Consider the following 13,878-nt stretch of genomic DNA (forward strand, 5'->3'; position numbering starts at 1 on the left):
CGTCCGATCTTCTAGTTTCTCATTCCACTGCGAATTGCAAAATAAAGCCACTTTTTTTTTTTTTTTTTTTTTTTTTTTACGTATTTTAGGATTAGGATTTAGATTTCTGGGCTTTCGGCATCAATGACCATTTAGCCTGTCACATATATGAGGGATGACGTTCCTCGGCCATCACACTATCCGAGGAAAGGGAAGGAACCGGCTTGGGAACTATAAGTTAGGTACCACCCCGGCATTTGCCTGGTGTGAATGAGGAAACCCACGAAAACCTCATTCACGATGGCTGGCCTGAAAAAGCTTTTTACACTTTTTCGACCAGGTGCCCCCACCGGTAATCGAACAGGGGACAGCTCGCACCGAAGGTTATGTATTTTTTTGGAGACGGGTGCTCGCAGGGGTGTCCCCACGCAAGCACACCCTCCAACCTGCAGAACAGTTTTTGTGCTCCCTCTCGCAAAGCGGTTTCTAGTTACAAAATATAGTTTTATATATCTTTTCTGAAAAATAATAGTTTTTTAAAACTTTGCAAATTTCGTAGTGGCATTGAAAAATCATAGAAACCTTTGGTTGAAAGAATAGAGAGATAGAGATATTGAAACTTATTGGAATTTATGTACCATAATACTGTTCGCATCATATCTAATGTCAGAATAATTTTAAAATAAGGATAAATACTTTTTTTTTTTAAACTTACGAGACCAATCATCATAATGAAATCATTGCAAATGCAAATTATTGCATTACAAGCAACAAGTACATTTTGGTGTACATAGGGGCATATTCCATCGATCGAAAATCCGATGGAATTAGTCCGGCTGTTCACTGAGTATTGACCCAATGCATATGTTGATGTGCAATTTTATCAGTAACTTTCGTAAACCCAAAACATTTCCGAAATAAACCTCTTTAAGAATTAAAATATTACAATGGAAAAACAGACTCTCAAATACGAGTAACTGTATTCCAAAATACTTTCATTTATGTGATAAGCCATCCTCACTTAATGCAGGCAACTACGATAAAATCGAAAGTAGTAGGAACGTAAAAGAAAAATGGTGGGATTATGCGTGCGTCGAATATTAATTTCCCATTGGATCGTTGATCCAACTTCATTTTGTGGATGATTCACGAATATGATATTCCACTTCACAAGGGAAAGCACAAGATAATGTGCAGAACAGAAGATAAGTTTGTTACACATCGCTATTAGAAAACAAGTTTCTAAGTTTGAAGTTACCAATTGAAAAACAAGGACTCAACTACATCTGAAATAGTCTTTTCATCTTAAATGTTTATACAATCGCATTTTTATAAATCGAAATTCCCGACTCCTTGCAGAATTTCGTGGCAATTTCCTGTCTTTTTAAATTCCCTGCATTTTTCGCCACCCTGAGTCATGTTTTAAAAAAAGAACACGCATCTCTTACGCACACGAATTCTTTATATCTATCAGCAAATAGAATTCCAACAAAGGCAGGCATATATTTTTCTTTACCTCTGTGAAGCCTTCCTTAAATCTTACGTATAAATACATGATATCTAGAATAGTAAACAGAGCTACATTATTATATTTAAATTTCCTGTGGGTATTGATGCGTGCTGAGAGAATAAGGTAATCAATCAGCGGACATAGGTAATAGCGCTTCATGAGCTTTAAAAACATTACATTAGTATAATTTCAAAAACTTTTAAATTACCTGTTTTAGATGAATAAGCTGATATAATAAAGAAAGAATTTTCCCTTTGTTTTCCTTTACAATGTCATTAGGAATTATACTGCCCAAGATCTCATATCCTGCCGCGTGTAAAGCACTGACCGCAACTGTAACATTGTGCACTTTCTGCAAGCGTGACACTGGAGGCACCCGCATACGTTGTAACAAAGTAGAGCGTCCAGTAATCAATTGAACCAATTTTCTGCGGGGAGAAAAGTGAGTATTAATAAAAAAACAGGTCAAAAACAACAAAAACGTGAGACAATTCAAAATTAAGTTTCCTTACAAGTCATCAGGATGATTATACATGAATTTTCAACGCATTGTACAGTCCGCAGCAAAAAACCTGCAACATGAACATGGAAGTTTATTGTTAAACGACAAAGTCTTTTGCTCCAAAGTAAGTGTGCAGGGAAGGACGCCTAGTTTCTCCTGGCGTGTCATTCGTGCCACTTAGACGTTATGTTTATTCCCTGCGCTGTTAGGCGTAGTTTCACAAACTTACATGCCCATGTTGCAGTTTTTTTTTTGCTGCGGACTGCACAAAAGAATATTCCACGCCAAAAATTTTGTTTACAATAATGGTACAAGGACATTATCTTATTTAGTCTTCCATATTAAACTGTATATGCAATGACAGTGTATATAATCGCAAGATTGGTTTTACACTCAGCTAACTGTGCCTACCTGCCTCTGCAAGTCGAATACAGCAGAAGTATTCTCAGATTTGCAATAAACAAATATTTTATATTACTATTAAACTACAGACTAGAACAACTTTGTAGTCTATTAGCAATTGTACAGATTTTATACTTCTCTTTGAAAAGTTATGGAAATTTATTGAATACAAATACACTTAACACTTATAAAAGGATTTCTGTTTGAATTGTTGAATTGCATATATATATAAAATTTATTAGGGTGGTCCAAGAAAATTTTTTTTGCAAATTTAATTGCGCATAGTTGCTAATATTGTTCCTTTCCTACAAGTATATTTCACTGCAAAAAATCAAATCAATTGGATAATATTTAGAAGTCGCTCAAGCGACACGAAGTTGTGCCATAGGATGCATATAATTATGTCGTATACGAGACATATTGGAGGTTTAAAAATTCAATCCTTATAAAGTAAATTGTACTTTTTGCCCTTCAAAATGAATTATTTATTATTATTACTAAACTTTCAAATAGCTATTACCATTTATTAATTTCAAAATAAGTGAGATACCTCTAAATATGCAGTTGCTGTTCATTTTAAACAGAAAAAATAAGGTTATTAACGAAGTTGGTAATTTTTCAAAGTGCTCTTTCGAGCGTCTGAAACACGCTTTCTGTGGTCCTCAACAACCTGAATTAGGCTCTGCATTTCACTTTCTTTCTTTGTCATTGACTCATTGAAATTGAACATAAGGGCCACTGAACGTTCAGCAGCATCGTTGACAACCTTAAGTGACTCCAGTGCCGGTCTGGTTAGGTCGGCTGCTCGGCGATCGCCGAGGGCCCGGACGCATAGGAAAATAAATATTTAAAACTTAAAAACAACTTAATTATCACATGTTTAGAATACAAAAACAGAATTAACTACTGATAATTTTAAAACACAACAACATAGTTTAATGCAATACTTGAAAACCAGTTAAAAAACAACCAGTGCAAGATTTACACATAAGCTATAGCTTAAGGCGCCACTCTTGTAGGGGCCCCCAAAAAATTTAAAAAAAGTAAGTTGGATATAATGACATTTTTTCCTAACTTTAATTTTCAGTTCACAGTTCATACGGTATCTTTTCTAATAACATTACCTAGATACAGTACCGAAAACTATTTATCTGTTATATTATTTCCCTTCGGACTTTATAGTTGCCGCACTTTCCTTTGTGACAGTTTTCATAGATTTATTGTTCCTTTCTTTTCGTATTTCTCACAGGTTTTCCTAAAATTCTCTAACATTGTATTGATTCCCGACAAAAACGAGTGAAATAGTTTACTAAACTTTTTTTTTATTATTTTTAATTCCAAGATATTTTCCTATGTGTGTTCTCTGCATGTATAACTTCCTTAAAACAGTCATTTAGTCACTAGAAAAAAGATTGAAGCGGTAGCTTAGTCTATTATTGGATGTTTACAGTGGGGTGAGGTCAGCGTTAGCTTGTCACCCTTTTTTGCTTCTTATTTTGCCAACAGTGGACAATGAATCATCTCAAGTCAGGTGCATATGGATGCAAACCAGCGAACAGTGATTGTTTGTAGGTGAAGCGAAGTCAGAGGTCACGCGATAGTATTTCGAAAGCACAAATCAGAAGTGGTGTATAGCAAAATATATTCGTGTACGTTCAGATTTGTTTTGTAAACGGAACTGTTAGTGATTCGATATCGTAATCTCTACGTCCGGCAAGTTGAAAAGTCATTTGTAATGAGACTATGAGTTGATTTTGAGAATGTACACTCATGTCCAAAATTATTGTAGCATATCTATAAATATGTTGTAGGAATATAATTTGATAACGAATTCGCTAGCTATTTCTTAAAATGTCAATATGTGTATAATCGGCAAAGACATGTATGTGGAAAATTTCATGTCCAAAGAGCAGTAAATAAGAACAATAAAACGAAAATAAAACTTTCTTATCCATTTAGCGACATTTTGTTTTACTCATTCTAATTTTGGTATTTATAATTCTTTCCCTATGAAATTTACCACAAATATACATTTCCCGATTATACACACAGTATCAGTATTAAAGGTACCCTGCAAAATCATTATCAAATTATATTCTTACAAAAAGACAGTTACAGATATGCGACAATCATTTTGGACATGAGTGTACATGTAACAAGCTGTAAAAAGTGAGTTCAAAAAGTGGTGCTGCAAAACGGAAGAGGAGAAAAAGAGAAGAACATTTGAAAAAAGCAAATACTTTAATTCATTCATATTTTCGTCGTTCTGCTGAGAGTGAACAACAGAAAAGTTATGACTGTTTTTCAAGTACAGGTGAGCAAAAGTAACAATAATTGTAATAGCAGACAGTGTTCGAATTAAACTTCCGGACGAGGGAAAATTGCTTAAATTATTGTGTATGAGTTAGAGACAAGTGTGTGTTTGTGTGTGGGCGCGTGTGTGTGTATGTGTGAAAGAGGGAAATACTTATTTAAGCTGATATACTGTATTACGTAGTTTCTGTGATACACGACGAGGATATTTTTATAAAGGGGATTTTCCCGTCATCTGCCAGTCAATTCGAACACTGCATAAGGGTAAGGCTACATTAAGAGCGAGCGACAAAAATATAATTAGATTTAATGTTATTCAAATGAGTTATGCCACATTGCAAGAGAGTGAGCGACAGACATCGCCGCAAATCTGTCTTCAACATTGGGGGGGACTTTTTTTTTTTTGCAAAGTTCAACATATTTATGCAGTTGAGAAACAATGCTGTGGAGGATCAAGAGAGCAGAGTTGTCTTCAACATTGGGAGGCGAGCGCGACTGTTTCTCAATTAGCAAACGTGAAAAACGTGAATAGAAGTGAGTTGTTAGAAATGAAACAGTTTGCAAGCCAGTATCGTAATTTGAGTGCAGATTTTAGTGACAAGTCTGAAGAACCAGAAGAGAAAGAAGTGTGTAAATTTATGAGAATTACAAGTAATGATGGTGATGGTGATTGAGATGAAAGTGTGACATCTGAAGATAAAAAGAAAAAAGTCTGAAACTCAATGTGGTACTAAAAGGAAATGTTTCAGATGTCTCATGTGCATTTCCCATTCTCTATGAACTATCGTCACATTTTGGATTATTTAGTAATTTATATACTGTGTTTAAATATATAATGACCATTCCATCCACTCAGGTGACTTGTGATAGTTTTTTCGAAATCGAAAATTGTAAAAAAACAGACTCAGATATTCTTTAAGCGAGAACTTACTATCTCCTTTAATGTTGATGAATGTTGATAGAGACTTGTTTATAAATTTGGACAAAAATAAAGTCATTGATGAAATTGCGGTGACAAGCGAAGTTTTGAAAAGAAAATTAATGTATTGATATGTTCCTGATACTTTGTAATTCCTGTGTGTGTGAGCCATTTTCAATTTTACAATTATGTGCTTTATGATATTGTAATCATTTATTAGTAGTAATCAATAATTTGTCTGTATTAATATAAATCTAGAATAAGCTTCACTTTGTTAGTGCATACCAATATTTTCGTCCTTTTACAGTTATGTGGTCATATAAATGTTGTAATACGCGTTAAATATTTGTCATTAGTTCTCATAGAATAATAAAAAAAATTGTTTATAACTATACGGGTTTCGCGCAATTTTGCCATATCAACACATTTCTCTTTATTTCACTCATAGCCTCATTACATCATATAGTACAATGCTGAACTGACGCCGAAACCTATATCATGATTTATATCTACGTTATATTGCTTAAGTATGTCTTACCTTGTCATTTATCGTAACATAGATAGATTTAAAATACTTCAGAAACTTTTTTTTTTTCATAAACAAACTTTTAATCATTGTTGTAAGTACCGAAGATACGCTGTGAAAAGTTTCTCGATCAGGGGGCCCACAACCAACTTTAGCCGAGGGCCCGTGATTGCTCCAGACCGGCACTGAGTGACTACGATTTGTTTCTCCTTTCGGAATTTGCCCGAGTTACTCCAGTGTTCGGAATCACATTGGAACATGAAATTGATGTTAGCTAGAAGAGAACGTAAGGCGCAAAGAGAGGCTCAATTAATCATGAAGATTCTTTGTTTTACGCCGTGGCAGTCTGTGAGTTTTATTCCTCTTGAACTCCAATTTTCTTCACAAGCCTTAAGACGATTTACAATATTCCGCTTGTCCTCGAAAGATAACTTCTCAAAGAACAGTGAGAGTGGAACTAACTGCTTCAAGATACCACAAGTGAGTTTGAAACTTGTTCATTGCAGATTCAGACAAAGATTTGTTTACTATGGGTATTGTTTGATCTGCTTGAACAAAAGTAAGTCGTTGACGGGGGCATCACATGTCTTGGGACACGAAATCCATGCTTTCACGTATATGAGACTGGCAAAAAAACACACTTCCCGCAGATTTTTTTCCTCTTTGACTATAAGCTTAAACATTTCGCGGAAAATTTATATCTTGAAGCAGCATATTACCTTTCCCATCCAACGAGCCATATGGTAAGAACCTGGTGACTTGAAACTGTACTCCTTTGGAAATTCACCAAGTATCAACAGGCAAAGCTCTATCATTTCTTTATAGTCATCACGGGGAACATAGTTATCTTCCTTATGTACAAGACAATTTTGAAGGAACATAACTTCATTTTTCAGTGTTCGCACATATGGCATGGAAAGGCGTTCGTCTTCCAGCGCCTTAAAATTATAATGCTTAAGGTTTGGTCAAAACTCTTGAAAACGTTGAAACAGTGGAATATTTGGACCTCTAGTATGTTCTCCAAAATTGTGGGAGGTGCATAATTAATTAGGTGAAATTTATTTGTATTTTAGACAATACCAATCCTAATATAACTCAGTTTCTCTTCCAGTTGTGGACTTATATTTATGCCTACACTAGAAACGTCATTTCAGGCACGTAGCCAGAGGGGGGGGGGGGGAGTATGGACCCCCCTTCGAAACCAAAACATGGAAAAATTAAGGAAGGATTAAACAAAAAACGAGAAAAAGAAGAATAAGCGTTAAAAATAAAAAGCTACAGCAAGCGTTTGGTTACTCTTTCTTAGAGCAGCTTTGTGTGGAGGAAGCGGGGAGTGTAAGTTAAAAATGAATATTGTTGTAACGGGGTTATTTCATGTCACGGACCCCTTCTCCCCCTATTACGAAATCCTGGCCACTTTAAATGTTGTTTTTGGATGAAATTCACATGCATTGCACCAAACAACGAAAAGGTCCATCACCGCTTAAATGCGAATACGTTCAGTATTTCAAATAGCAGGTATGGAGCACATTTGAAGGCTTTGAGCGACCTCTATCTTTTTACTGCGATGAAATTTTTCATTCAGTATATTTAGACCACATGGATCAAAATTGGCAACTATGCGTTTAGATCAGCGATCATGTTTTCTTTAACATTCTATGCTGGACCACCCTAATAATATATATAAGGTGTGTTAGTTGAAATTTGCCGTTTTTTTTCGAGAAAGAAAACACTTAATATTCAGGGAATCTCACAATTTCTTTATTCAAAATAATGACCATTGGATTCTACACACTTTGCCCATCTTTTAGGCAAATCATGGATACCACCAAAAAAACTTTTTCGAGCCAAACCATTCGACGAGCCAATTTTCGACGTCTTCAAAATTAGCGAAGTGCTGCTCTGCAAGTGAGTGTCCCATCGAGGCGAAAAGGTGATAGTCCGACGGGGCGAGGTCTGGAGAGTACGGCGGGTGCGGTAATATTTCCCAATTAAGTGTTTTTAATGTGTCCTGCACCAGTTTAGCAGTATGAGACGGCGCGTTGTCATGTTGCATGATAACCTTGCCATGTCTTCGGGCCCATTCCAGCCGTTTTTCGATCAACGCATGATTCAAATTAATAATTTGTTGTCTGTAGCGATCCGTATTCACTGTTTCACCAGGTCTTAATAACTCGTAGTACACCACACCACACTGGTCCCACCAAACACAGAGCATTGTCTTACGGTCAAAGCGATTTGGCCTTGCCGTCGATGGGCCGGCTTCACCAGGTGCAAGCCATGATTTTTTTCGCTTCGAGTTCTCAAAATAAATCCATTTTTCGTCCCCCGTGACAATTCGATGCAAAAATGACCTTTCGAACCGTTGAAGCAGGATTTCACACACGGTTTTTCGCTTTTCCATTTGCCTATCCGTCAGTTGGTGTGGCACCCATTTTCCATACTTCTGGATCTTTCCCATGGCTTTTAAGCGTTGCGAAATTGCTCCTAGTGTCACATTTAGTGTTTGTGCTAATGTTGCTTGCGATTGGGTTGGGTCTTCATCTAATAACGCCTGCATTTCCTCGTCTTTGAACTTTTTCGCTGCACCGGGATGTTCCCTGTCTGTCAAATCGAAATCTCCACTTTTAAATTGACGAAATCATTTCTCGCATGTTCTAATCACTGGAGCATGTTCACCGTAGGTTTCTACCAGCAACCGATGAGCTTCAGCTGCTTTTTTCTTTTGATGAAATAAGAACAGCAATGCATGCCGCAAATGCGATTTACTTGGAACGAAACTCGCCATATTCACTGAGGTAAACAACTCTGATGCTATTCTGTTGGCCGAATGTGACTTGTGTATTTTTGAAGGTTAATGTTTACAGAAACAAATGACGTACATGCCGCATCATAGAAGTGTATACATAGTGCTAGAGACATCTAACGGTAAAACCAGCAAACTTCAACTAACACACCTGGTGTATATATATATATATATATATATATATATATATATATATATATATATATATATATAGGGTGTTTCAGTGAACTGGGAACAAATTCCGAGTGACAACAGATGATTAAAAAAAGACTACCGAAAATTTGTCGCAACGGGACAAAAATGGCCATAACTCGAGAACGAAATGTACGATTAAGGTCCGGTCAAAGGCAATATACATTATTTGTACTTGGGATTTCGTTATCGTAGGAATTGATAGCAACAAAAGGCGGCCCTGTAAGAAAAGTAAAGATACTTCGTACATCTGGAACAAAAAAATGCTATGGGAAATCGTCCATTGTACGCCATAAAGTTGTTTTCGGGTAGATGATGTTTAATACCTGAATCAAATGAGAAGAAATGGGGTCTGCAAAAGTATAAGCTACAGACTGAATGGGAACTGTGACCGTGAGAAACATTGATAGAGCAATCGCGAAAGAAGCAATCTGAGGTTAGGAACCACGACCCGAACATGCGACAGCAAAAGAATTACATGGTATGAATGTTTACAAAAGCAGTAGCAGTCAAGTGCAGAACGTCAATATATGCATTTCCCAAAAGGACTAGAATTTTTCTGGGAAGCTGGTTCTACGTAGAAAGACGTACCATATTTCAAGAAAGTAAACACCACCGTTGAGCAAGTTTGCATATCCAGACTATAAAAACATTTACCATCAATCCAATCGTTTGATGGATTGAACATCTTTTATGTAAGTTATTAGTAGACATCGGATTTTTAGGTTCATAAAAAGTATGTTTTAGGTGCCTAAAATAGGAACAAAAACTACTAAATTAGGCATTAAAAATGAAAAAATAGGTTCTTATAAAAGATACTTATTTATGAATGGAATGATGCATTACGATGTGAATACAAACTAAGATACAGAAACGCGCACACACAGGTTATATTGGTGTACATTTTAACCTGCTCAATGTTAAAATATTGCTGAAATTAGACATTTTTAATAAAACTATACGTTTGTAGATAAATCTTCAGTACAAAACACACCACCTTCACATTTCTGCACCATATAAGCCGTAATTGGCCTCACAGTAAATAACAAGCACTTTTCCAGGTTTTCTGTGGTGAAACGGTGACGTTTGTTGATGAGGATGAGCTTGTATGCAGAGAATAAATGTTCCACATCAACTGACGTGATGGGGGGCAAACTTCAACTTGGGTACATGTTCGATTGGTATTTAACATTTGTATTCACTTTGTTTCCCAGCCAAAATATCTGCTGCTGCACACAAACTCTTGAGTCTCAAGTTCTTTCCCAATACACTTTCAAGTTTTACCTTCACTTTCTCTCCAACTTCACCGAGCACTTCCACGATTTTTTGTTTCACTTCCTCAATAAGCTCAATATTCTTAGCAAGTGGTATTCCTGAGACCTCTAATTCTTCAACAACCCAAACAAACACAAAATGTATAGTGCGATCAAATATATGCCAAATCAGTAGGGATAGATGAATCATTCATCAACTTTTTGGAAGCAGTAATGCTATAAGCATCCTCCATTAAATTTTCAACGACTTCTTTTACTGCAGGAAAAGGGTCACTATAGTACTCAACTGCTTTCAACCAGGTACCCCATTGCGTAAGCACCTTTTTAGATGGTAGAAAGGTATCTGGAAGCTTTTCTTTAAAGGACCGTACTGTTGATGGAGCCTTAAGAAAAACTTTCTTTATAGTAGAAACAATTTTGTTGCTCTTTGGAAATTCTACTATTGTCTGCTCGGCAACACTATTTAAACTATGGGCGAGACATGTCACATGCACAAGGGAGGAATAGAATACCTTCAACAACTTCAATGCAGCATCTGCCTAGGCAAGAAGCACATTCTTCTCGTAAAGTTGAGGTACAATACTTTTATATTTCGATAATTAGGAGCCGAGATATTGCCAGTTTTATAAATCGACTCGGGCATCATCTTTGATTCGACACCAACTTGAAAAACTACCATTCCGAGACGGCCATTATAGTTTTTCGTGGTCCTCAGGTATCAGTACAATTGTGGTTTGAAGGAAATCTGGTACCACCAAATTATACTGAGCTTACCTGTATTGGCCCACAGACTACCATCTTTGCCATCCTGCCTGCTGTGGTGACGCAACATGTGGGAACAGAACGGTTTTGTCGTGTTTAACCTTTAGAAAATTTTCACGTTTACTTTGTGCAAAATAGGCAAAAATAGGATGTAACGTTCAATTAGGCAGTTTTAGGCAAAATAAAACTTGGTGGTAATTTTTTTTTTTTGTCATAAAACCTTCATATACAACTTTATTTTTTATTCTGAGCTAAGGAAAAAAAAAAATAAGTTTTTACCTAAAGATCCGATGTCTAGTTAAATCGAATGAGATTTCTTCGAAAAATACTTTTATATATTGCAAGAGTTGTAACTTCCAAATATTCACCGCAAACTCATAATCGTATTGGACTGAGTAAACGCAAGTGTGGATCAGAAAACTACTTTACATAAAAATCAAAAGAAAGGGATTGCATACGAAATGATCAAGCGGTTTGGACCAAAAGTCCATCAATCAAATGTTTGTGTATTCAACCCCTGTAGGAAGTGTGTTAGTATTTTCATCTGAAGACGAAGAATAATTCTTTAAACAACTCTTTTTCTTTCAAATTCGATTACAAAAGGAACATAATACGAATTGTAAATCTAAAATCCATAGCTGAAAACAAAATATTAAATTTGTTCACCTTCCATTATTATCCTCCGATTCGTAGCGAAAAGCTATTTATAAGCAGTGATGATTTCAGAAGATTTTTCCCGGGGATTGTCAAATACGGGGGGTGGGAGAACTACAAAAACACTGGTAGTCCACATTGAGCATTATCGAAGATCTAGCCCTGAAGGTGGAAATTTCTGAGCTCGAAGAGGAGGGTTCAAAGTCCTCCCCAGGTGACCCTCTGAAATCATCATTGTTTAGAAGGTTTTCTTAAATAATATTACATTTGTTTCTCGTGCTACATTTTGAAATGGCAAAGTCATAACTTGAAGAATTATAATAAAGGCATAAAGAATTATAATACTAATTACGTAAATATTATCGTGTAAGTTACCGTGGTCGCAAACATTATCATTTGATTCACATAAATGCGGATCGGCTCATCTTGGACTTTAATAATAATAATAGTCATATATCTATCACTAAATTTCGGGCGTAGTCAGTGAGTTAAACGAAATCAAATGCTACTTATTCTGTCTATATATATATATATATATATATATATATATATATATATATATATATATATACACAATCACTCTTTTTCTTTCTTTCTTTCTATTCCGAATTCTACGTAATCGAATCCGAAAGGACCATAAATAAAGTTCAAGAACACAAAAAAAAAAATGTACTCTAGTAGGACTTGATCTAACCTTTAATGGTGCTTCCTTAGATCACTCTGTTTCGGTTAGGGCGACAGCTTGCAATTGCATCAAACTTGTTTCGAGTAACATCTCCTGTTACAGAATGAAATGTATTTTGTACTGTATGAAGTTTAAGCGTATTTTGCCCTGACAGAATATGTCTATTAAAACTTTGTCTTTACGATATTCATTATTTTGATGAATTATATATATTATTAATGTAAGTTCTATTACATATTCGTTCATAAATGTTATATAAATGATCAGGGTTATTTATGATCTTTCATGGAAATTCACTGGTGCATGCGCAATAGAAAGAAAGATCCACTTAAGATCTCCCACTGGCGCTATTTAGGAGTACAATTTACATCTAGGGGACGTCAGATGACCAAGGCTTCTTTGGCGCTTCTTCTTGAACGCCTTCGGAAAGCGCAACTGAAACCGCAGCAGCGGATCCTGTTGTTGGTCCAATTGCTACTGTCTAGGGTCTACCAGGCACTGGTGTTGGGCCGTACAACAACAGGCCGCCTAGAAGCACTTGACCGACAAGTGCGTGTTGCGGTGCGCCAATGGCTTCGTCTGCCTCCTGATTTCTCCAAGGCTTTTTTCCATGCTCTGATAGAGAGGGTGGACTTGGCATTCCCTCTTTGAGGTATACTATCCCTGTACTGAAATTAAGGCGTTTCAGCAAACTCCAAAACTCACGTATCGAGATTTTCCGTGCCGCCTTCCTTTCTGCATCCATCCATCCAGAGGGAGGTTGAGTTGACACGTGGTCGAGTTGAGACTATCGGCCAGGGCGTGAGGGATACTCGTACAGTTCGGAAACAGATGGCCGAACAGCTACATGGCTCTACCGACGGTTATGAGCTGCGGGAGTGTTCCCGGGCTCCTGCGTCATCTGCTCCCCTCACGTTGAGTGGAGCATTAAGCCTTACCGGTAGAGACTATGTGGACTTTATTCACACGAGGGTTAACTGTTTACCGAGTAGGATTTGAACTTCGCGTGGGTCCAGGAGATATGGGTGGAGCCAACTGTGGAGTCAGTGAGACAGCAGTCCACATAATCCAGAACTGTGGTAGGACTCATGGAATTAGAATCAAGTGCCACGACGTTATCTGTGGTGTACTGTGCGAAGATCTTAAGGAGCAGGGGTGAACGGTGGTTAGGAAGCCCCGGATTCAGACCTCAGAGGGATTAAGAAAGCCTGACATTGTCGCTTAGACTCCGTCTCAAGCGACCCTTATCGATGTGCAGGTTGTCTCCGGAGTCACTGGCCTGAATGCAGCTCATAATCTTAAGCGTCTCAAATACTCCCGGGGAACAGTCAAGTCCGAGAGTACGTAATAGACC

The 13,878-nt window shown here is 36.9% G+C and overlaps 1 protein-coding gene across 1 annotated transcript in view; it reads right to left on the reverse strand.

Moving 5' to 3' along the window:
* The window catches only part of asp (microtubule assembly factor abnormal spindle), a 121,068-nt gene that overhangs the window by 16,211 nt on the left and 90,979 nt on the right, over positions 1–13,878 (reverse strand). Inside the window, exon 13 of the mRNA XM_081743503.1 lies at positions 1,698–1,917. Within this exon, the coding sequence (XP_081599629.1) occupies positions 1,698–1,917 (220 nt within the window). The remainder of the gene's footprint in view (positions 1–1,697; positions 1,918–13,878) is intronic.

The sequence above is a fragment of the Thermobia domestica genome, chromosome 17 (assembly GCF_964235325.1).
Source record: "Thermobia domestica chromosome 17, izTheDome1.hap1.1, whole genome shotgun sequence".
Taxonomy (NCBI): domain Eukaryota; kingdom Metazoa; phylum Arthropoda; class Insecta; order Zygentoma; family Lepismatidae; genus Thermobia; species Thermobia domestica.